Genomic DNA, 24,559 nt, shown 5'->3' with positions numbered 1-24,559 from the left:
ATATATTTTCAGATGTTTTCATTATTTTGCTGTATGTGTTTTCCACCCTGGGCTTCTATGGGAAGAAGGGTGGGATATTCTAATTAATTAATAACTACAGTAGGGACGCAGGTGGCGCTGTGGGTTAAACTGCAGAGCCTAGGACTTGCTGATCAGAAGGTCGGCGGTTCGAACCCCGCGACAGGGTGAGCTCCCATTGCTCGGTCCCTGCTTCGGCCAACCTAGCAGTTCGAAAACACGTCAAAGTACAAGTAGATAAATAGGTACCGCTCTGGTGGGAAGGTAAACGGCGTTTCTGTGCGTTGCTCTGGTTCGCCAGAAGCAGCTTAGTCATGCTGGCCACATGACCTGGAAGCTGTACGCTGGCTCCCTCAGCCAGTAAAGCGAGATGAGCGCCGCAACCCCAAAGTCGGTCATGACTGGACCTAATGGTCAGGGGTCCCTTTACCTTACAGTAGTAGTATATATCCTCTGATCTATCTCTCTCACTGCCACTACCCCACATTTTGGCTTCTTTCATCCCTCTCTCCCAGTGGATAATTCCACTGGCAAAGCATAGGACTCTTAATCTCGGGGTCATGGGTTTGAGCCCCAGGTTGAGCCAAAAGATTCCTACATTGCAGGGGGTTGGACTAGATGATCCTCATGATCCCGTCCAGCTCTACAGTTCTGTGATTCACAGCTGCAGGTGACTTTCCTCTATTATTCTTAGTATGAACCAGGCAGTGGCATTTAACAACAGAAACAGCAGCCAGTTACTTTTCACTTGGGAATTGGAGGAGTTACAGAAGCATCTGTTTCATGCTTCCTGCTTCAGAACTGGCAATGTGGCTGGCTCAGAGGTTGAGGCACCATAGGGAAGGCAGAGTGAAAAGGGTGGTGGCTGACAGAGGGCTACTTTGCCCTCGATAGAAGCCCAGTGTCCTAGTGATGCAGAAATAAAAAGACATTCACTGCTAGTATTCTCCATTCAAAGAAACAGCCACCAGTGAAGTTTTCATAAGCCGTAGATTGCCATGTCCCACTCCCCACAACCCCTTTGTAATTCTCATTGGGATGCATTGTGGGATGTGAAACTCCAAAGCAGGGATTTCCATGATATGTTGTACTGAGGGAAAGCATCTTCCATAATGAAAGAGCTGGCGATGGAATTTTACAGTGTGCTCTGTATTTTTCCAGCTCCTCATGTTCCAGCTCTGAAAAGGTAAGAGAATACTTGTGTTGTTGTACGCCTGCAGCACCTAGCAATGAAGTTGTCCTTTGGTAAGCCCCAACTTCTTCAAAGCCCTGAGTAATCCGGCTACTGGAAAATGACACAGCTTTTCAAAGAGAGGTATTAGGCAAGGATTCAGCCTTGATTTTGTTATTCATATGGGAAGATGGTGTGGAAAAAGAAGAGTAGCCAGCTGGAACTGGTGTTTGGAATCAGTGTCTAAGCGCAGCACCACCAAAACCCCTGTAAATGAGTTCAGATTCTGATTGGGGGACCCCACAATTCAAAGGCATTAAAGTGCCAAGTTGATTTTGCTTGATATTTCCGATGCAACCTAACAAAGAGATGGCTGCTTTGGTGTGAATGCTAGTTGTGCTCATAATCACCTTTAGAAACATATATTTAAGTTTAGAAAGTTGACCAAAGATATCATTTAGCTTAGGAGGAAAAAGTAGAGAGCCAAGTAGGTTATTTTTGTTTTTTTAAAAAACTAAGCCACTCACTCCAATTGCAGAGAGAGAGGTGAAATAGTAAGAGACCTAGAAGCTGGGAAAATCTGATTAGGTTGATGCCAGCAAACAATTGAGGAAAATAATGAGGTACCCACATTTTTTTCATTCTCATACTTCAAACAATTTGAAAGCAATTGACAAGTTAATAAAGAAACTTGTTTTCATAAGGCGTGTGGCAGAATGGAGTTTGGCAGACATTTCTGCTGCTTTAAATGATGAAAACAGTTCTTTAATTTTCCTGGATCGTATGGTAGCAACACTTGACTCATGTTATCAAGGGATTCAAATTGACACAGATATGTGGCTAATTAATTGCTAACCACTTATATCATCTTTTCTCCCTGATCCTTTAGTTGCAAGTTCTTTTTATTTTTTTAAGTTAGCATTCAGGAGAGAGAGAGAAAGTGGACGTGGGTTTCAAATTTGTTGGCCCAAATCTCTCTGCCCAAAGGTATCCGTCATCTTGCCAGTTACTGGCATATCTACAGTGCTGACTCACATCCTGCTGCTCCTTTTTTAGAAATACTTCCAGCAACAGGCTTTATCACTGTGAGATTCAGCCTCTATAAATGCCACATACCTAGACCAAGAGGGCACTGTCTGGCTCATGGCATAATGATGACCCTGTTCCAAAGACAGCTCTCTGTGAAACAGCCTCACCACCGCTAACACCTTTTCTTTCCAAACATGACCTGTCTGCCAGTAAATCATTGCACAACCACAGCAAAAGGTGGAGGGAAGGTGCTGGTAGACTGGCTAAAGACAGCCCCTGTCACAATCCACCGGGTAACATTTAAATTAAAATGTGACGTGTTTGATCACAAGCCTACTTGAAAATTTCACATGTGCCGGTGTCAGCCAAACATTTGTTGCAATCTGATGTTCTGAGCCCTAGGAGATTCCTCATGGTGCGCCCTTAGCATCCTGCGTGAATCTCTGTGAGCACCATTGATGTCTCAGCCTGTTCAGCAGCAGCTGATGCCTTCTTGTACCTTGAATTACAAGTTGCAGGATGGGATGGGAGGTATGAGAAACTGCCCCCTTTGTGGAGGCAGATTAAAGCCTAATGTGGTACAGAGCAGACTTACAGTGCACTCTAAAATTTGTGACACTGTGCAGGTCCTGCTGTGCCGAAGGATATTGATTATGTAGCGTTTTGGTGCCAACTGAACATTCTCTGGCACTTAGAAGATTGGGCAAGAAGCTTTCTACTGCCACCTACAGGCCAACATAAAAGAAATAAGCAGTCGACTACTTGGAAGAAAACCATCCATCCCGTTACAACTCTGATCTTCTGCCATGCCACATGCTGATGGTTAGAAAAATACTGAGTACATGAGAGGCAGCACATAGTGGAGTTTCTTTACCTTACTTACAGAGCCCTTTTAAGTCGATTATATGAAACTATTAAATATCATGCAACATATGCACTACTTAATTATGGGTTTAAAAAATAATAATAAAGAAGCCCAACACAACATTTTGGGGTCAATAAAACGTGATGGGGCATGAATGGTGGTACAGTGCTTTGTATCTAACAGCTTGTTCAGCGTGAGGCTGGAGGCCGAGAACTTGTGTCTAACTAAACACAGTGCAAATTATTTGTACTCTTTAATTCTCACCCTAAAGTGTTTTATTGCAATAATTAACTGTTTACATATACTTTCTCACACTATGAAAGGCAGAAATTGATAGCGCTTGTGACTTTGAATAAGACCGAGAGACTTTTACCTAGGTTGCCGGTTGGTACAAATCAGCAACTCTGAGGGTTTTCAAGAGGATCCCACACATTGCTGCTTTTAAACTGTCTGACTACAAGACCAGAGTTGTCCCATTATGAAATGGGATGAAATTTTGTAAGAGTTGTTACTTTTAAATATAATACCCCCTTGCATTTGATGAGGTTGTTGCAATAGAGCAAGATGGGATCTTCTGATTTGACTTGGTAAAAGAAAACCGATATTGTTTTGGTGCTGATGACAAAGCTTCTTAGCAGTGATTGGCTCAGCCTCCTGCCTGTTACACAGGGACTGGGCAATCAGAAAGTTCAATGGCAGTGTTGGCTAAACTGTTCCGATCCTGAACAGGGAGCATAGGTGGAAGAAGATGCTAGAAAATGACGGGCAAAAGAATCTGGGACCTAGAAACATGTGCCTTGGAGAGGAAATTCTCTTATGGAACAGGACAAAGCAGCTAGCACTCAGCCAGAGCAAAGAAAGCTGAGAGAGAGACTAGGTATGCAAAGTGCATATTGTCAGGAGCTGTAAGATGGGAAGGTGGAATTTCAGCATTGTTATGGAATTTGATATTTGCACATTCCAACACAAACAGACCTGATCTGCGTCTCCCATTGTAATGTGGGAGTCTGCACTTCCTTACCCACTTTCACACTTCCTGAATGGTCCAACAAAAAACCCAAATACAATATGTTTTAAAATGTTTATGTTGAGGGGCCAATACTTTGCAACAAATATATTTAAAAGTTGTGTTTTTTTGCGGTTTGAGAGGCAGTAATGGGATGAAACAACATATGCAAAAGTGGCACAGGCCAGGAATAGACTGATTTGCTCATCCCTAGCTGAAGTTCCCATACTGATCTGAAATCACCAACCAAATCTTTAGCAGTAGGCATCTGGTCTTTCATTCTCTTTGAAAGCAAAGCTCCTACTTAAAAAAAAAAGCCACCTCTCTTGTATGCAACATTACTCTGGCATTGACTTGAGATGGTTCTCAGTTGTTCTGGCCCTATCTGCTAGCAGAAGACATTTAACAAAACCAACTTGTTTACCATAATCTGCCTCTCCTCCTGCTCCTGAATACATTTACAGTGTAGTCACAAAGCTGGATGGAGCACAAAGCCAGGACAGGCCTCTTTGATTTGGGTTGCTCAAAGGACAGGCGTTTGTCATCACTCTGAGTGGTGCAGAAGCACCAGCAAATGCAGACCAGAGAGTCATCGCTCAGCTGTCATTGCAGCTTCAGCTTCTGCAAGCCAGACATCTAGAGACAGAACAGTGTTTGATATCTGTCCAAGTAGGTTCTGTTTCCACTTGATGTGATTTGTAAGGATACTACCCAAATTCCTGGATTCACAGGACTGAAATAAATTGCCAAATGTCTCATTATTAAACTATGTGATGCAGCGCCATCAATAATGGCCCTCTTACTGGTGTAGCATTTCCCTTTAGAAAATCATGAATTATTTTATTTTTGGCATGATCCTTGTGGTTCTATTATGATTCTAGTGTGGTGGTTGTGTTATGATTGAGGGCATGCACAGCTTATTTGGGGAACAAACTGATAATTTCAAAATAATTAAGAATAAGTATAATTGTAGAGGAAAGTGGAGAAAGAACACAACTCTGATTAGTGACTTCCTACTGTCCCTGTTCTGGGACGCAGGTGGTGCTGTGGGTTAAACCAGAGAGCCAGGGCTTGACGATCAGAAGTTCAGTGGTTCAAATCCCTGCAACGGGGTGAGCTCCCATTGCTTGGTCCCAGCTCCTGCCAACCTAGCAGTTCAAAAAGACTGCAGTGCAAAAAAGATAAATAGGTACCACTCTGGTGGGAAGGTAAACGGTTTCCATGCGCTGCTCTGGTTTGCCAGAAGCGGCTTAGTCATGCTGGCCACATGACCTGGAAGCTGTACGCCGGCTCCCTCGGCCAATAAAGCAAGATGAGCACCGCAACCCCAGAGTCATCCACGACTGGACCTAATGGTCAGGGGTCCCTTTACCTTTACTGTCCCTGTTACATTTATTTCAATAGTACAGAAACTGTAGCGCCATAAATGCCTTCTCCTCCTCAAACTTCCATGCATCTCTGCCCCAGTCAGGCTGGCGTAAGCCACTTCTTCCTTCCTCTGGTCTCTCTCAATTTGAGCTATACTTGTTACGCAGACAACTGACAACTGCACACAATTTGCAGTTGTTGGAGGAAGCAGAAGCAATGTCAGGGGCAAAGCCGAAAGCACAACCACACTCCCAAATACAACGTAGCAGTAGCCTACACACAAGTAATGCATGCATAGAGCTGTATCTTGCCGCCTGGTCAATGTATAGAGGTTTGTGCTTGAGTAGAGAGTTGTTTGTAGGCCTTGGTACTCATGGCAGAACACAACTTTTGGGTCTGAACCTAAACTATTTAATATGAAATGCTGAGCTACTTTGAGAAGGAACACGTTTGCACACTGATACTTGAATCTTTGGAACCTGTCATGTCCCCCCTCAAGATCACCAGTGAGCAATATAAAAAAAGCTTCATAGGAGAAAAAATTAGCTGATCCCAAAACAGCTAAATGTGCAAAGAATATGAACTGAAATAAACAGTTCCCCTGCAGGCTTCCTGACAAAAGGGAATAGTAGATTTTTTTTAAAAAAAAATGGTTGTTTATACTGCATAACTTTTTAAGTCTGATTTCAGTCGTGTGGTGTACTCTTCCCCCCCACCCTGCCCCGCATGAACAAAAGTGCATACTTGGCACCTTTGGACAGGGCATAGCTAAGCAGCATGGTATGTGATCATGAGTCTGAACTCTTGCTTTAGAAAATAAGAAGTCCCTTGCTGGACCATATCATATCTCAGCAAAAGCAGGCACATTCTTTACAAGAATCTCAACAGCCAGCAGGTGCTACTTGGTCCACCAGAAACTGAGCAGTATTCCACCTTTGCTTTAAGGAATAACATCCGATCATTGTACAGGACCATAAAAATAACCACTCTGTGTATACCTTTTCCTCCTCATGCCAGATACAAGGCAACTTCAGCCATCTCCTCCGTGGCCTTACGATCCATCCTATCAGTATCTGGGATCAATTGCAACTCCTTCGGTTCATCCAGCAACCCCAATTTCACCTGGAAGGGCGAGTGGAATGACATCTCTCTCTGCAGAACTCTCAAGCCGACTGACAAGTAAGTTTCAGGAAACATTTTTTTTAAAGCAACAACCACCCCATCCTGCTACACTCAGGTTTATTAAGGTGTGAGCAGGCACCTACTACTCACCTCACCACCACATGACCCCTCCCCCTCTCCATCCCAGGTACGCAACAGTGACTCACCTGAAGGGAAGTCAGGTGAGCCGTCATCCACTACAGCAGGCAGTGGGGAGCTAGTACACATAGCCTTGCTCCTTCCTCTACATATTCTCAGAATGCAGGGATATAAACCTCTGAGTAGGGCTTATGTCACAGACCAATATCGCAGTATATTAACCTACAGGCGTAAGTCAAAAAGGCAGAAATGGAAGCAAGCTCCATTGACTTCACTGTGGCTTTCTCATAGCTCATGTAACCAGTGTACCATTGTTCTGGCTCTGCCTCAATGAAAGCAGCTGTGAACCGTGCAAACAATGCCCAGAGATAGTGCACAAATTAAGGGTTTCTAAGGTTCAGTTTTAGGATTTGACCCCATTCTGTTTAATCAGAATGGTGTCCAGCTGCAGCCTAAAACAGATGGATTGGTGAGTTTGTAACATGTTTACAGATTAGTTTCCTGAGGAGGCTTGGAGTCCGCCAAAGAGAGAAGGCTTTAAAAACCTCCTTTGGTTGCTATTTCCTTACTTTTAAGATTTTATATGGACGGGTCTTGCGCTTAAGCGAATGCAGCTGGTTTTCTAATGGGGCTTCTGTGCCTGAACTGTTCTTTATATACTTTAAATGCCATTTTGTACACTCACATTTTTTATAAAGGCCTCTAATCTTCATATTCCCTCAGTAAATTCACCTTCCCACAGTACGAAAAGACCTAATTGTTTTTCCTACTGCATGGAAGACAAAATACAAATTTGAAAGTTATAGGACACTTTTTCAGGGTCATGGATTCAAGGAATTACCTTTATATACTCAATGAAAAATAGGAAACAGCTGTCATAACTTTTCTATTGTGTTTTATTTAAAAAATACAAATCAAGTCAAGAAAAATCAACCTGGGAGGAGAAACATGGGCTTTTCTGCTGACATTTGGCAGCACCTCGCATAAAACATCATTCAAGTGGTTTGCAGTGATTGTCTTTTAGCTGCAGTGCAGGCAGACTTTCAACAGGTGAAGCTTCCCCTTCCTCCGTGCTAGAGAACAACATCACCGGTTGAATTTTTGTTTGCTACATAGTTATCTCAGGCACATGACCCTAGTGGGAGGGTAGGCAGAAGGTAGCAATCCTCCCCACATTTGAGGCTGAAATCTGATCTGCTGTGGAGGCATACCCAGGTGTTTGGTAGTATTGTTAAGTAGAAGGAGGCAGATGATGATTATAGCTGGCATATCCAGAATTAAGACTATAGCATGTCACAGAAATCTTCTGAGAAACCTGTGGAGGTTTGTCAAAGAGGCCCTGGCTGCTATGTTGACAGGCTTTCAGAACCTGACACTACAATATGTCTGCAGAGTCTTTTTAATCCAGTCACGGTGCAGACTGTTTTTGTTTTCTTTCTCCCACCTCCTGACGCTTTTTTTCCTGTACATGCACATTCCTTTTATGCAGACTCCACACTGTGTCTGAGGAGGTGTTGCCATGAGGAAAGGTTTCTTTATTGTTATTTTTAATGCCTCGTAATAGCTGGCAAGAAAGAGGAGCCACGATCCCTGTTAATTGGAGTCTGTCTAGAAACTCTCTTTTAAGAGGGCCATTATCTCTTTAATCTGTTTTGGTGGTGGAGGGGCTTGGCAAGTGAGTTCTTCCATCAACAGAGGAAAAGGGTTGATATCCAACCATCATTTCAAACATGGAGCATTAAAAAAAAAAAAATCATTCCCAAATACTTTAGTCCTTGAATCTCTGTTGGCTGAGGCAGGCAACATAAAGTCTGAAGGGAAAGGAAGCGTTGATGTTCACAGATATTTTAAACTGTCTTGAAAGGTGCCTCCTCCTTAGGCAATCTTTCAGGGATGGCTGCAAAATGAATAAAAAGTGTGCTCGCTCAAGAATACAGTGGTACCTCAGGTTAAGTACTTAATTCGTTCCAGAGGTCTGTTCTTAACCTGAAACTGTTCTTAACCTGAAGCACCACTTTAGCTAATGGGGCCTCGTGCTGCTGCCGCGTCGCCGGAGCATGATTTCTGTTCTCATCCTGAAGCAAAGTTCTTAACCTGAAGCACTATTTCTGGGTTAGCGGAGTCTGTAACCTGAAGCGTATGTAACCTGAGGTACCACTGTAATGACCCCACCTTTCTTCTCGCTTTCCTGGAATCACCAAGTGGTCAGTGCAGGTCACCTTTCCTCTAAAATAGCTTTGTTTGCATTAACTGACAGCAGCACACAGCTAAATCTGATTGGCTGCAAAGCATTGTTATGACATCACATTCTCCATGTTATGTCAGATTGGTTGAGATCACATATGAAGGAGAAAGAAGTTTGAAGGGGGCAACACCAAAATAGGAGGAAATCAGGGAACAGTGGTCACAATCAGACATAAAAGAAGGTGAACAGTGGGAGGTTTTTTTGAATGGAGTGTTTCAGCATTGTCCCCCCATCCCCGCAAAAAACACCCCACTGCTTTTGCCATAAACAGCAAAACATTAACTTTAACATTAACACACCCTGGAATCTGTCCTGCTTTTTTTTCTCACTACCTACAGTAACTTCAGTAGAATAGCTCACCTTAAGTATTTAATAGACAGAAAGGAGAACAGAGTTCCTACACCTTAATCAATGGGGCAAAATGGAAATTGTGGGCAGATGGAGCTTGCCCAGTGAAAAGTGAGAAGTGCTGTACATGCTTAAATGTGCTTTTCTATATAAGAGTCCTGACTTTCCTTTGATTTTAATTTTATTTGGTCGCTATGTGTGTCTGAAGTGTAGTGACATCTGTCTTATGTCTTCTAACCTATAGCATTATCCCTGTCCTCTTTCCCAAACCAGGTGCTTCTGACCTAACAGCATTCAGTGATCCAAGAGTGGGAATTGACCGTCCTTTCCCTGCAATTCCTTCCATTTCTGATCCTCGCATGCACTATCCCGGAGCGTTCACCTATACTCCCACACCTGTGAGCTCAGGAATAGGAATCGGTATGTCTGCCATGACCACTGCCACAAGATATCACACTTATCTGCCCCCTCCATACCCAGGTTCTTCTCAGGCTCAAGGCAGCCCATTTCAGACCAGCTCCCCTTCCTATCATCTCTACTATGGAACATCAGCAGGGTCATACCACCAGTTCTCTGTGATGTCTGGAGGAGATCGGTCGCCTCCACGCATCCTTCCTCCTTGCACTAATGCTTCCACAGGATCTACTCTCCTCAATCCCAACCTTCCAAACCAAAACGATGTTGTGGACACAGAAGGCAGCCATAGCAACTCCCCTACCAACATGGCAACCACAGCAAGGCTAGAAGAAGCAGTATGGCGGCCGTATTGAATCATTAGCACAGCTGTTTTGTCTGCTGAATGGCCAAGGACTCTGCCAGGTTTATATATCATTACAGAGAAGCAATCCATCCAGAAGTCAGTATTTCCAGGAATGGTGTCATGGTGTTATCCAATTGACATTGGTCACTGAGGTGACAGTATTCCAGAAAAGTACACTCGTCCAAGGACTGAACTTCTGAAGATGAGAACATTTTAAGACGATGGTACCTACTCACTCACTTTTTCTAGAGATATGGGGAAGGATAGATACTCGGTATGTTTCCAGAGCTTGAGACTTCAAAAATAGTTTTGGAGCTCCTCAAAGCTTTCAAAAGAGTGCTTTGTTTGACATCCGATTTGGAGGCTTAAAGCCTAACGCAATCTTAATGAGTTTAATCAATCATTTTGTCATGCTAGTTAAAAGGAAGTATAGGAAGATTCTCAGAGAGAAACTGTGAATGCTTCTGATTTAGCAATGCTGTGAATAAGAGTTTTTATATCCTGGAATTAATTTTTTTAACCAAGTTGTATATTCCAAAGAGTATGGGAATTATTCTTATTTTAATTTTAATTTTAAGATGCAACTCGTCCTTTGCATATCATTTTTTTTTTATTTCCTTTTTTGGCACCTTAGAAATTTGTAAAAAGATTTAATCTTTTTAAAAATGTGCTTGATTTTCTCATGCATTGTCAACTGAAGGCATGAAAAAGGCCTTTCCAGGGAGATGATTTAATTATTCCTTTAATATAAAAGAGTGACAGCCTTGGGTCCTTTTCAACTACTGAAAACGTATATGATGAGTTACTCGATATTTATGCTCTCAGCATTGATTTTTTGTGTGTGATACCTTTATTATTTAAATATGCTTAAAGATAAGCACATGCATTTTGTAGCAACCAAAGTTTTAAAATATCACATATAAAATGGCTGGAATAATTATGGGTAATGTGACTTTTAATTATTTAGAAGTATTGTTTACATTTTGCTCCATTTCACTTTCATCAGGCATTTAATACCCAATGAAATCATTTTTGTTGTCCAGTTGAGAACCCAGAATTATTTTAAACATTAGTTTGATATAAGTAGTATCAAGCATGTCTCCCTTCTTTAAAAAGAAAAGAACTTTGCATCTCATTTTGCCACAATACTCTGATCATTTTAACACAAATTTCAGAATACGAGGAGGACACTGGAGGCAGGAACTGATCTCAGAAAGAGCATATGGAGATTCCAGGACAGCTGCGTTATACTCCATGTTGTGCTGAACTGATATCTAAATGCAACAGAAGTGAAAAGTAAAATCAAACACAGCTAGATAGACATAGCAAAGTACTTCATGCTGATAAATTATGGGCAAAATCTGACAAGCTCCTGTACATTCTACTTTGATTTGTTGGGAATTGCAAGAACTTGTTTCAGGCTGTGGTCCTAAGCACAATCCTCTGGAGACCATGCACTAGATACACAGACACAAATCTCTATACTACAGATTTGACAGCCAAAGGCAACCTTAGGAGGTTGCACATTTGAGCAAAAGAATGGCCTGAGGGACTGGTAGCCCTTGTCTTCTAGCCATCTCCCTACTCACCCATCCCAAATTAATGTTTCATCCTGTAAGAGAAAAGATATGGATATCCATCTCTTTTCTGCTGTAACTGGAAAAGCAACTTCCAAGTGGAAGAAATGGAGGTAAGAGAATGGTTACACCAAACACCATTGCTTTGTTCAAACTTGCCGTCTCAAGGTTACTTTTGGTTAAAAATTATTGTCACTGGACAGCTCATCACATCTAGTTTGGGCCTCAGTTCTTGACAAATGAATTTAGAATCTGGAACAGACTAGCATATGCAGCATCTTGCAAAGCCAAGCCCGTAGTCAGGAAAGGAAATTTAAATCAGTACAATTTGAACATGGTACATGGAATAGAATACCCTGTAGCCAATTTTTACTTTCTTCCCCATGCCCTGCAGTAATAACTTAAATGGAACATTCACTGTTGTCTAATACACCTCAAACATATCGGACATCACTGTAAATTATAAGGCACTGTTTTATGTGAGGGTTTGGTCTGGATGCAATTGTACATGTCTTTGATTGTACATTAAATGAATACTGCTGAAGTCAACAGATTCAGAATTACCTTCTGATTAAGTAATGGACCTTTAAAAATTAGTGGAACAATTGCAGATCAGCTCTTCTGAGTATTTGAAAGCAGGCCTTTAAATCAGTGTTGGGTGTTTAACAAAATTAATAAAGGATTCATTTTAGAAAGATCCTCGGCTGCAGGCAGCAAAACAGCTGGACTTATTTAAAATATTTGTTTCTTTTTATATATATTATATATATATTTGTAGATTTTGCTTTTGCATTATTTGTGTGTCTGATGCAGTAGCACTTTGAGATAAAATGTTACAGAGTGAAACAGCTGATGCTATCAACAAGGTCAACTTACTGCAGAAAATTATTTCAGCTGATCTCAGCCAAAGCTCAAAAGATCATACAGTCCCATTTCCCCCCCTCCCCACTTTCAGGTTCATATTTTGCAGTTGCGTGTTTTGCCATTTTTCAGATGTGTGTTTTACAATTGGAGTATTTGAGTTTCTTTTTTTAAAAAGAAATGGAAGAGCCAATTCATTTCTGTGCTTCTGAAATGGAAAAAAAGTATTTCAAAGTTAATTGTACAAAACTGTTACATTTACCTTGATTTTTCATGCATTGATTTCTTATGTCTTTAGTGAAATTTAAATCTGTCTTTCATGGTAACTGTTCCACAGGATTCAACTTAAAATACAATGCCTTTTCCTTTATGCTATAAGTGCTTAATGTGGATAATCTGTTTAGATAAAAATGCCAGTCATTTATTATAGATATCAGCAACTAAGGCCACTATATACTCTCTATGATTTATGCCTAAACAAATGTATGCCATTTTATCCAGTATTAGAATAATTCATTGTCTCGACTACACCTGCACTGTTAATGATTAACTGCCCACTCCTTTGCAGGTTTATTCAGAGGTAAGTCCCACTGTGTTCAGCAGTGATCATTCCTAGGTTTTGGGGCATAAAATTGCAGCCTGATTTTACCAGCTTCTGCCACAAATGGGCTGTCATGGAATCTGGCCAGCGTGGAGTGTGGCATTGCTAGGGAAGAGAGCAAAACATTCTGAGGATAACTACAGTTTTTGAAGCCCTACAGATGCCAGGGATCAGAGAGCCACAAATCAGCACTTCATAAAGAGAAGTGCAGACAGTCCAGAGGAACTTGAGCAACTGTTTATATGAGCTCAGGCTGTTTGTCTACCTTGCCCAGCAGCATCTAGTCTGAGTGGCAGCAACTTTTCAGGGTCTTTGGTGCAGAGAGGTCTGTGCATTCACCTGCTACCTCCCTTCAGCCGTGGTTCATTGGTAGATCATCTGCTTTGCATGCAGAATGTTCAATCTCCAGGCAGGGCTGGCTGGCCGAAAGCCAGAAGAGCCACCACTATTCAGTGTAAACAATACTAAGCTACATGGACCAAGGTTTGACTTGGTATAAGGCAGTGTCCTATGTTCTTATGCACCTGCTCTTAAGAAGACATGGCAGGGGTTGTACCTAGAAGGACCTTTTGCATGTAAAGCATGTGTTCTCGCATTAAACTACCAATCAGTTTCTGTCAAGAGACTACCCACTTTCCAAACGTTTTTTCTCTCTCATAGCTGAATTGTCTGCAGATTTAGAATCCTAAATATGGCTAGATTTAGGTTTAAGAGACTTGGACTTTATAATTAGGCACTAAGAGTGCTGTACGCATTCTCTTTGATTTTTGTTGTTGTTAAAAAATATCCCCTTGGTGATTTAATTTTACAAGGCATTGATCAGGGCTCTTGATGTCTAAGACCTCACCTACACATCTTTCTAGGGTTGAACCATTTCAGAATGTGACATCTTCTGAATTGATGCCATCCCACGAACACGTAGGTCAAATCTATATCATTTTATATTGGGCTTGCCTAAGGAAGGATAAGAGTAGTTACTAGGGGAGGTAGTAAGCTCAGTTTTTCTGCATGCCTCTTGGAGTGTAATGAAATGTGATAGCTAATATTTGGAAGGGGGCGTCTGTGAAACTCCAGATTTTTCATAGGATTTTCCCTTCTGTTGAATTCCTGCTTCTTGGACCTCAGTCTCATGCTGATTTTAGAGTGGTCAAATGCAAAAGAGAACAAGGCTGCTGGACCTTTAATGCCTGTGCAGAAGAGGGAACTTCGCATGTGTGGGAAATGTCATTGCTCCAGATGTTGCAGACCTGCAACTCCCATCAGCCCCATCAAACATGGGCAATGGCCAGAGACGATGGTAACTGTGGATCAACAACATCTGGAGGGCCAAAGGTTCCCGCAGCTGAGCTACAACTACCTAATTCCCTCTCCTACACAGCTGTTAAAGGTGCAGGAGCCCTGTTTTGCATCTGAGTCACCTGCCTTAACAGTGGGAAGACTCAAAGTACATCTCCTTCTATAGGAGGCATTTCCCAGGGGTGCATTTTGAAAAGCATTCCAAACTGGCCACTGCCAGAGACAGATTGTAAGGATTAAGTCCACCTAGCTCCACAGAATAACCTGCACAGTCAACTGCTCACATACTTAAACACATGGAGAAGGGTTTTGGTTTTCTAAAAACTGGAAATGGGGCCAGGAAGCTGATGGTCTATTAAGAGCTGAAAGTGAACTGGATCACTACTTTGCAGCATGTGAAAAAACATTTTCTATCTTCATGTATAGCCAAATTAACTAAATATTAGAATTCCTGAAAGAAAAGTTCCCTATTTAAAGAATTTATTTTTTTTAAATGTTGCTCTCTAAGAGATGTTTGGGTATTCCCTTTTGTAAAATATAAATGTATTTGAAACTGTTATAATGACCAGATAATGGTGAATAATTAGGAACACATTTTTATTTAAATGCATTGCACAATCCGGACACACCCATGAAGCTGAATCAGTACGTGTTAAAGCATTTTAAATCAGTTTTTGCTTCATCTGAGATTAACTGGCTTTACCATTCCTTTTTATTGCAGCTACTTTTGGCTTTACCAGCAGAGATCCTAAACATACTTGTTAGGAAAACAAATCCCACTGTTTTCAGTGGGGCTTAATTTTTGCCCTGGAAATAACTTTCCCCCACATTTTAACGCAGTTGTGCAAATAGATCTTATTTATTCCCGTGTACTTAGATTTTTATAAACTGGTTAAACTGATCTTCCACAGGTGTCCCACAATCAAAAATAACAGGTATTTATAATATTTGTTATATTTGTTACTTTTTCCCAGATGACATTCATTGCTCAACAAAACTTTGTTTATAACATTTTATTTTATAAGGCTTGTTGTGCCTTGCAACCTTTTCTATTTAAAAAAAAAATGTTGGTCAATACTATCCCATCATCATTTTTTGTTTCATATATATCAAAGGGTGCATCAGGAGAATGTTAATTGTATTTCTGTATGTAAATAGGTTTTAAAGGCATCATAGAAACATATTGTTAAAGCTTGTATTTGACATTTTTCATTCGCTACATCTTTGCTGAACTTGCCTTTGCTAAATACTGTAGGAAACTTGTTTTATTTCCAACTTAATTATTTTAGGTTTTGAGATTAACTATTTTAGTTACTTTTGTCAACAGTTAACAGCATGGTTTTGTGTGGCACATCAAAATCTCTTCTTTTTTTGTTGTAGAAGAAAATGTGCAAACAACTGTGGGTTATTTGTGGTATTCTGGAGTGAACAGATACAAATTCAGGAAAAAAAGTGTTTCAGTAAGAAATGACTGTGTGGTAAATCTCATGGGTAAACACAATGGAAACAGGGCCATTTTGGAACATATATTTGGATCCGTGAGTTTAGCATTTTGTGGGTGTATTTACAATCAACTTGTCCTGCATATTGGAATTGCCACATCATCTCCTGTCGTATGGATCACTTTCAGAAGGGAGATTTTTTTCTCTCTCCAAGCGATAGCAGTTTTCTCTAAGAAGAGAACAGGAGCCTATTTCTCCGCACTCCACCATGTCTTGTTTAGATAATAGTATCTGAGTAGGCACTTCCTCTATGTTACAAGGTCAGTGTGTCCAGGAGAATTCATTGTGACTAGCATGCAGAGCAGCTGGACTGCTGCATTAGTTCTCATGGAAACTTGCTTTCTTTGTACCACAAGTTCTTCTGTACATTCAATATTATAATTAGTGTGAATGACAAATAAAACCGTTTGAGAAGTATACAAGCATTCAATTCCTTCATTATTTTCCTGAGCCACATGACTTTGATTTTGATAGCCAGGGTGCAAAGGAAGGGCTATCTTCTTGCAACAAAGGAGTCTACTGATTTTTGTTGGCGATTGGTAACCTGCCATTATTTGTAGCTGCCGGTGAACCATCCCATTCCATCCCCTTATTCTTCTGGCACATGCAGAGAACCTCTCCCTTCACACCAAGCTTTGGAAACTAAGAAGCCATGAGAAGCTCTGTTTCTGAATGTCTCCAAAGCCTCAGGAGAAGCTGATCCCTCGTTTCCTCCCATGTTTTCTGTGTGCACCATAATATTTTCTGCCAGGAGGGAGAGCCCTCATCCGTCTGTTTTTTTCAGCACCACCTGAAATAGCCGCCTTCTTCTGAGTTTTCTCAGATGCAAGGTGGCTTGCTTATGCACCACCACAAAAAAGGACACAGACTTGCATCTTCTAACTTAGAGGTATAGTTGGAAATTTAGAAATAATTACTATGAGTTGTTTCCAGCTAAATCATAGTGATAGTAGAGCTGATGAAATCAATTGATATGACTAACTTAAGTCCATTGGTTTCAATAGGTCTACTTATGATTTAGTTGGAGATGCCCTATAATTTAATTAGGCATGCATCTCACCATAGGAGGGAAGGCTGTAACAACCAGATGGCCAGTTCAGTCTGCTTACAAACTGCTAACTGTTGATGGACAACTTGAAGGGCTCTGCTCTCTTGTCTTATAAGATTCTTTATAATTGAACCACAATTTCAAAGAGAGGACTATAAAGTAGAGTACATAGCCATTCTACTCTGCTGTACATAGAATTCTGAGAAGGAATATCTCCTTGTATGCTAGACAACGTGCAGCAAGTGTTTACTAGAGAGAAATCTGTAGCTCCCACTGGCCATTCAGCAATGACATCTCTGGACCACTGTTCACACAGCACCTTGTTGATGGAAACACACCAAGGATGCAAATGGGAAGAGACTATGCCCCCACATTTGTGGTTTTTAAATGATAAAGCACTGATTTAAGCACCTGTGTATCCATCACAGCTGGCATTGTATCTTGTATCTGTGGCCAAATACAAAGCAGAGTGAGAATTTGTCTAAATTTGCAGACAGGCATTAGTAAAGTAGACTGTGGCCCATGAAAGTTTATGCCGTAATAAAGACGTTAAGGTGCCACAAGATGCATAACTGAAACTGAAACATGGAGGATACAGTCCAGCCATATATTTTCTTAAGTTCCCTGTTATCCAGTGTACTTTACTCTGGCATGTTTAACTCTCTCATTGATCACAATTGAAATAAAAGTGCTTAGCTATAGCTGGATCTAGTCCAGCATCCTGTTCTCACATTGGCCAACCAGATGTCTATAACAAGCCCACAAGCTGGGCCTGAATGCAACCTCACTTTCACAAGTTGTGAGCCTCAGCAACTGGTGTACACAGGTATACTGCCTATAGCAGTGGAGACAGACTTCAGGAGCTTGCTCTCTGGTTTGAAGTTGCTGGGGCATCTGAAAGTCTCCCAGACTACTATTAGTACGAGTCATTGTCTGGGAATTGTTTGGGTTTGGGATAAAACGATAAACTAAATTAAGAAGACAATCTAATACAAAAGCATTAAAATGAAGCTTTCTGTCCGACATAGAATAAATAATGTTTGGTCTCAAACTTTTAAAAGCATGGAATCATAGATCTGATATGCAGTAAAGCCCATCTTTTTTTCAACAGGCCTTGTGAACACTTTTTCCTATTTTTTAAAAAAAGCTAGATTTCCTGTAGAGGTTTAATTTCAGTCTTGCAAAGAAGAGAGCATTAACTAATTTTTTCCATATTGATAATATTTTATATTGCTGCAAATTAATTACTGTTGTGTTTTAGCCTGAGTGATATGTAAGAGTTTGTAGCTAAAGGCATTTTGGAATTAAAATCAGTTAATGCTGGTTTAAGAATGGCTCAGATGCTTCCATGTGGTTAGAGGACCCACTACCATGCTCACAATGTTACACGTGGCATTGATGCTTTGCATGGATGGTCTTATTTGTAGAGTGTCAAATCTTGCAATCTTTGGCTGCTTTTGTGATAAGCAAGCATTTCACAGTGCAGGGCTCTGCATATACAAATACCCACCTGGAGAACTCCAGTCACAGCATGGAAATGAGATCCTCAGCCCAGAAGATTGTCTGTGTTTAGGTCTCTTGAATTTCGGTATTTGGTTAAAATAAAAGGATAATTCTCTGGATGCCTAGATGCAGCATTGAGGCAAGTACTCTTGGGTGAGACAGTCCCAGCAGAGATTTAAAACCACAAACATGCTGCAAAGTAAAGTGTGGAAATATAGGCTGATAGACCTTTAAAACAGCCCCTTCTAAGTTTCTTCCAAAGCTTTCCACTTCCTTTAGCATAGAAATAGGCCACACGTTTGGTAAGCTAAGAATAGTTTACTTACAAACTCTTCAAATATTAGATTCATTTGCTTTTCCATACAACAGCAAGAAAAGACAGACAGCAAAACTTAGGTTAGTTCCAAAGTGGTAAACATTTCTAAATTGTTTGTACAGAAACACAAAGATTGCTTGCTAAAGCCATGCTGTCTAAGCCGAGAACATCTAGTTTAGACCTCTGTAAAAGGTAAAAGTAAAGCACCCCTGGACAGTTAAAACCTCTGTACTGGTAGGTTCACATGCATAACAAGGAGTTTGGTAACCCTTCCTCCCAAGAAGAGGGGGTGCAACCTAGCTAAGCCTGGCAGGACAGCTTACTCTATGGTCTTAACCCCTTCGTGCATTAATTAGTGTTAAGCATGTTGGTTATATGCGGCTGGTTATATTCCACAATACAGAGAGGGTGGCGCTGAGCCTCTTGGGCTTGCCTACAAGCAATTCAAGTCGCACAACAGGGTGAGCTCCCATTGCTCTGTTCCAGCTCCTGCCAACCTAGCAGTTCGAAAGCATACCAGCTCAAGTAGATAAATATGTACCGCTGCAGTGGGAAGGTAAACTCGTCACAGTGTCCCGTTGTGCCTGAAGCGGTTTAGTCATGGTGGCCACATGACCCGGAAAGCTGTCTGCAGACAAACACCGCCCCCCCCTCAGCCCGAAGCAAGATGAGTCCCACACCCCATAGTCAAGTTTGACTGGACTTAACCATCCAGGGGTCCTTTATCTTTATCTATATCCCACAACGCACAGGCACTTTGAATCAGCAACAGGGCTGCCACCAGCCTGTCAGAAAACACAGGCATATATTTTCTATCCACTGGTATACATCAAACCAACAACTGAGCAGCCTTGTGTTATATTAGATTGTTATGTACTGAGTTGAATAGGATCCAAACTGTAGCAGTCTGATTGGTCCTAGAACAATAGGATCCAAAAGGCAGCAGTCTGATTGGTCCTAGAACAATAGGATTCAGAATGCAGCAGTCTGATTGGTCCTAGAACAATGCAGCAGTATGATTGGTTGGCAGGAACCACCCAATCCTGCTCCAGATAGAAGTGAATCCACAACCTGATTGGCTTACAGTAGAATTCCAGAATTAGCCAATCATGTGCAGCCCATTGTGTAAATAATGTATATAAAGCAGATACTGTGAGGGGACATTTATTCATTCCTCCTCACCACTATGAGCTGAATAAAGAGCATGAAATCACTTTGCGACTCTGAGTATATTTCACTGGCGACGAAGGTGGGATCCCGCTGAGCTGACTGCCACACACAGCACCGCAGCACCGCCAACTGCCGCACCGCTGCCTCGCACCGTGTATCCAGGCTTCAGCTCCGGGGCACAAGGAACTCAGAATGGCAGCCAACAGCAGCTTCTCGCCATTCAACCCAGCATCTGGAGACTGGGAAGCGTACGCCTCCCGTTTCACCTTCCTCCTAGAAGCCAAAGGGGTCACCGACGAAGAAGACGCCAAGAAGAGGGCGATATTCTTCAGCGTCTGCGGAGAGGAGACGTTTGAAATCGCCCGGGCTCTCCTTGCGCCTGAAGACGTCGCTACTGTTCCATACAAAACAATAATGGAACAGCTGAAGGGGCACTTTTCGCCGCAGCCCTCAGTGGTGGCTCGTCGAAATGCCTTCTACGCAAAGCGGCAAGCCCCTGGGGAAACCATAACTGGGTTTGTGACCTCTCTCCGCCAAGCCGCCCGGTTCTGCAACTTCTCAGAGCTGGAGAACATGCTTCGTGACCGCCTCGTCGGTGGCCTGAAGGATGAGAAGCTGCAACGGCGCCTCTACGCTAAGAAGGACCTAACGTTCCAGGTCGCTCTGGAGGAGGCCCTGGCAACAGAAGCTGCCGAGAGGTCGACCCAAGAGGCACGGCCGAGCCTGCCATCCCAACCGAGGGTCCACCATGAAGACCTCACCGACGACTCAGGATCCGACAGGGAGGAGGTGCACCGAGTACAGCAGCGCACTCAAGCAGCGCACAGACCACAGCTGCCTCGACGAGAAGGAGGGAACTGCGCAAGCTGCGGGGAGAGTCACGAGAGGAGGACCTGCCGTTTCCGCAACGCAGAGTGCAGGCAGTGCAGAAAATCGGGACACATCGCCCGGGTGTGTCGGGCTCGGCCCACCCGACACCAGGCATCAGATGACCAATCCAAGAGCCCCAGGTCCCGGGGCCCAACGCACCAAGGCAACTCGACGGAGCTCACGGACTTCCAGGTATACCAGTTGCCCCACCCCAACGTAGAGAAAATTTATGTAGAGGTACAGATAGAGGGGGCCCCATGCCGCATGGAGCTTGACACGGGTTCAACTCTATCCATAATCTCGGCAAGGACCTTAAGGAAACTGTGTCCCACTGGGGGTCCCAAACTCAGGCCGGCCCCATTCACCCTCCGGGACTTCCAGAAACGTAAGGTCCCCACAATGGGGGTGGGGACCTTCAGGGTGCAATACCGAGGGCGGACGCGGCAACTGGACTTGCTTGTGGTCAAGGGCCCCTACATTAGCTTACTGGGATTGGCATGGTTTGGACCACTGGGGCTAGCTGTCACCGGGGTGAACCACACTAGCTTACAAGTGGACGTGGACGCCATATGCAAGGAATTTCCAGGGGTTTTCGATGGGAAATTGGGACAGTATACGGGCCCCCCCATTGCGCTACAGCTTGACCCCGCAGTACGACCGGTCAGGCTCAAGGCCCGCCGGGTCCCGTTCGCCTTGAAACCCCGTATAGACGAGGAATTGGACCGACTCGTAGAGCAAGGAGTGCTGGAGCCGGTGCCTAATGCTCCCTGGGAAACCCCAATCGTCACACCCGTCAAGCCTAATGGTTCGGTCCGCATCTGCGCAGACTACAAATGTACCATAAACAAGGCCCTCACGGCCCACGCATACCCAGTGCCAGTGGTCAGCCATGTCCTTGCCACCCTGGCTGGGTCGAAAATTTTTGGCAAGCTGGACTTGGCCCAAGCATATCAACAGCTGCCAGTAGATGAGGCCACAGCAGAGGCACAGACGATTGTGACGCACAGAGGAGCGTTCAGGGTAAAGCGGCTGCAATTCGGTGTCAGCGTGGCACCAGGCATATTCCAGAATATAATGGACTCTCTCCTTAAAGGGATTCCTGGCGTCACCCCCTTCTTCGATGATGTGTTGATTGCCGGCCCCACACTAGAGGAGTTTGAGGACCGCCTCCGCACCGTTCTGCACCGTTTCCAGACGGCGGGTCTCAAGGTGAAGCGGGAAAAATGTCTACTAGGAGTGCCTCAGGTGGACTTTCTGGGATTTATGGTGGACGCAGAAGGGGTCCACCCGACTGGGGACAAGGTACGGGCCATTTGTGATGCCCCAGCGCCCAAGAGCAAGACTGAACTTCAGGCCTTCTTGGGACTATTGAACTTTTACCATTCCTTCCTTCCCCACAAGGCGGCGGTAGCGGAGCCCCTACACAGACTCCTGGACAAGCGGGCCCCTTGGGTGTGGGGCCAGCGCCAGGAGGCCGCATTCCAGGCAGTCAAGGACTTGCTTGTCTCAAACTCGGTCTTGGCACACTTCGACGAGAGGCTGCCGGTGGTGCTAGCATGCGACGCCTCACCCTATGGCATTGGAGCTGTCCTGGGGCACCAACTCCCGGATGGAAGAGAGGTACCGGTGGCGTACTTTTCCCAGACACTCAACACAACCGAGCGGAACTACTCGCAAATCGACAAGGAGGGTCTGGCAATCGTAAAGGGAGTAAAAAAATTCCATGATTTCTTGTACGGGCGGCCCTTCACCGTGGTGACTGACCACAAGCCGTTGCTTGGCTTGTTTGCCCCTGAAAAGCAGACCCCCCAAGTGCTGTCTCCTCGCGTCCTCAGGTGGTCAATTTTCCTTGCCAGCTACCAGTATGCACTGATTCACCGACCTGGGAAGGCGATGGGCCATGCGGACGCCCTCAGCAGGCTACCACTACCGGAAACAGGCCCTGACCCAGCACCTGCACAAGAGGTTATGAGCCTGGAGCTGCTTCCCGACCGCCCCATTCAGGCACAAGAAGTTGCACACCATTCCAAGAAAGATAGGGTCATCTCCCGGGTCCTGGACTGGGTGTGGAGGGGATGGCCCAGCAGCAGCCCCGGGCCAGAATTCGCCGGCTACACAACCCGCAAACATGAACTGTCGGCCCACAAGGGGTGCCTGTTATGGGGAAGCAGAGTCGTTGTTCCCCAGCCCCTCTGCAAAAGGGTCCTCACAGCCCTACACGAGACACATCCAGGGGTAGTAAGAATGAAGGCCCTTGCCAGGAGTTATGTGTGGTGGCCGGGGATCGATGGAGAGATAGAGGCCTGGGTCAAACACTGCCAGGCCTGCCAAGAATCCCGCCCAGATCCCCCAAGGGCCCCAGTCCAGTCCTGGGAGTCCGCCCGAGCACCATGGTCACGCCTGCATGTGGATTTCGCTGGCCCCTTTCAGGGGAAAACATTCTTCATAGTGGTGGACTCCTACACCAAATGGCTGGAAGTCGCACTGGTACCGTCCACTTCCACGTCCGCAGCCATCCGGGTACTACGCAGGCTGTTTGCAACCCACGGGCTCCCTGACACTCTCGTCTCAGACAACGGGACTGCATTTACGTCAGGAGAATTCCAAACCTTCACAGCGCAGAACGCCATCCGCCACATCCGTTCGGCGCCGTTCCACCCTGCCACCAATGGCCAAGCAGAACGCATGGTGCGGACCACCAAGGACACCCTTCGCCGCATGACGCAAGGGGACTGGGAGTACCGCCTTGCCACATTCCTTCTAGCACAGCACAGCACCCCCAGCTCAACGACTGGCCGGAGCCCCGCTGAACTACTAATGGGTCGGCGCCTTGCAATCAGATTGGACCGCCTTCACCCCGATAGAGCTCAGGATGAGGTAGTGGTGGGGGAAGGCAGGAACCCCCGGACCTTCGAGGCCCAGGACCCAGTGTACGCAAAGAATTTTGGGGCAGGCCCAGCATGGGTACCCGCCACAATCACCAGGGTCACTGGCCCCGTGTCGTACGAGGTGCTAACGGATGGGGGGCAATGCTGGCGCCGCCACTGCGACCAGATACGGCGACGATTCCCGGGAGAAAACCAGGAGGAGGACAGGTCAGAGGAGTCCCAAGGGAACAGCGGGGCAGTGAGGCCCATAGAGCAGGAGGGGCCAGCAGGAGAGGCAGAATCAGTAAATACAGAGAGGACCCGTGAGGCCGAAAGGACACCGGAACCAGAACCACGACTGAGCGAGCCGGTTGCACCAGACCAAACAGCCGCATCACAGCCAGCATCCTTGGAACACGAGCCAGAACCCGGAGCCCGGACCAGGGAACACCCCAGGCCACAACGCACACGTAGGCCGCCGGCATACCTTGAGGACTATGAATGCGACCTCCCGGGCAGGACTGGAACTTAGAGGGGAGGGGTGTTATGTACTGAGTTGAATAGGATCCAAACTGTAGCAGTCTGATTGGTCCTAGAACAATAGGATCCAAAAGGCAGCAGTCTGATTGGTCCTAGAACAATAGGATTCAGAATGCAGCAGTCTGATTGGTCCTAGAACAATGCAGCAGTATGATTGGTTGGCAGGAACCACCCAATCCTGCTCCAGATAGAAGTGAATCCACAACCTGATTGGCTTACAGTAGAATTCCAGAATTAGCCAATCATGTGCAGCCCATTGTGTAAATAATGTATATAAAGCAGATACTGTGAGGGGACATTTATTCATTCCTCCTCACCACTATGAGCTGAATAAAGAG

At 44.3% G+C, this 24,559-nt stretch overlaps 1 protein-coding gene across 2 annotated transcripts in view; it reads left to right on the top strand.

The window, feature by feature from the left end:
- RUNX1 (RUNX family transcription factor 1) overlaps positions 1–16,329 on the top strand; it is a 180,811-nt gene extending 164,482 nt beyond the window's left edge. For both annotated transcript variants that reach the window (XM_081004464.1, XM_081004463.1), the window contains 2 exons: positions 6,475–6,636; positions 9,584–16,329. In XM_081004464.1, coding sequence (XP_080860590.1) covers positions 6,475–6,636; positions 9,584–10,080 — 659 coding nt within the window. In that variant the 3' untranslated portion in view covers positions 10,081–16,329. The remainder of the gene's footprint in view (positions 1–6,474; positions 6,637–9,583) is intronic.
- The last annotated feature ends 8,230 nt before the right edge of the window (positions 16,330–24,559 follow it).

Source organism: Podarcis pityusensis (assembly GCF_964106645.2).
Source record: "Podarcis pityusensis genome assembly, chromosome: 4".
Taxonomy (NCBI): Eukaryota; Metazoa; Chordata; class Lepidosauria; order Squamata; family Lacertidae; genus Podarcis; species Podarcis pityusensis.
Note: the sequence above shows the minus strand (reverse complement) of the source record. Positions and strands in the feature narration are given on the sequence as shown.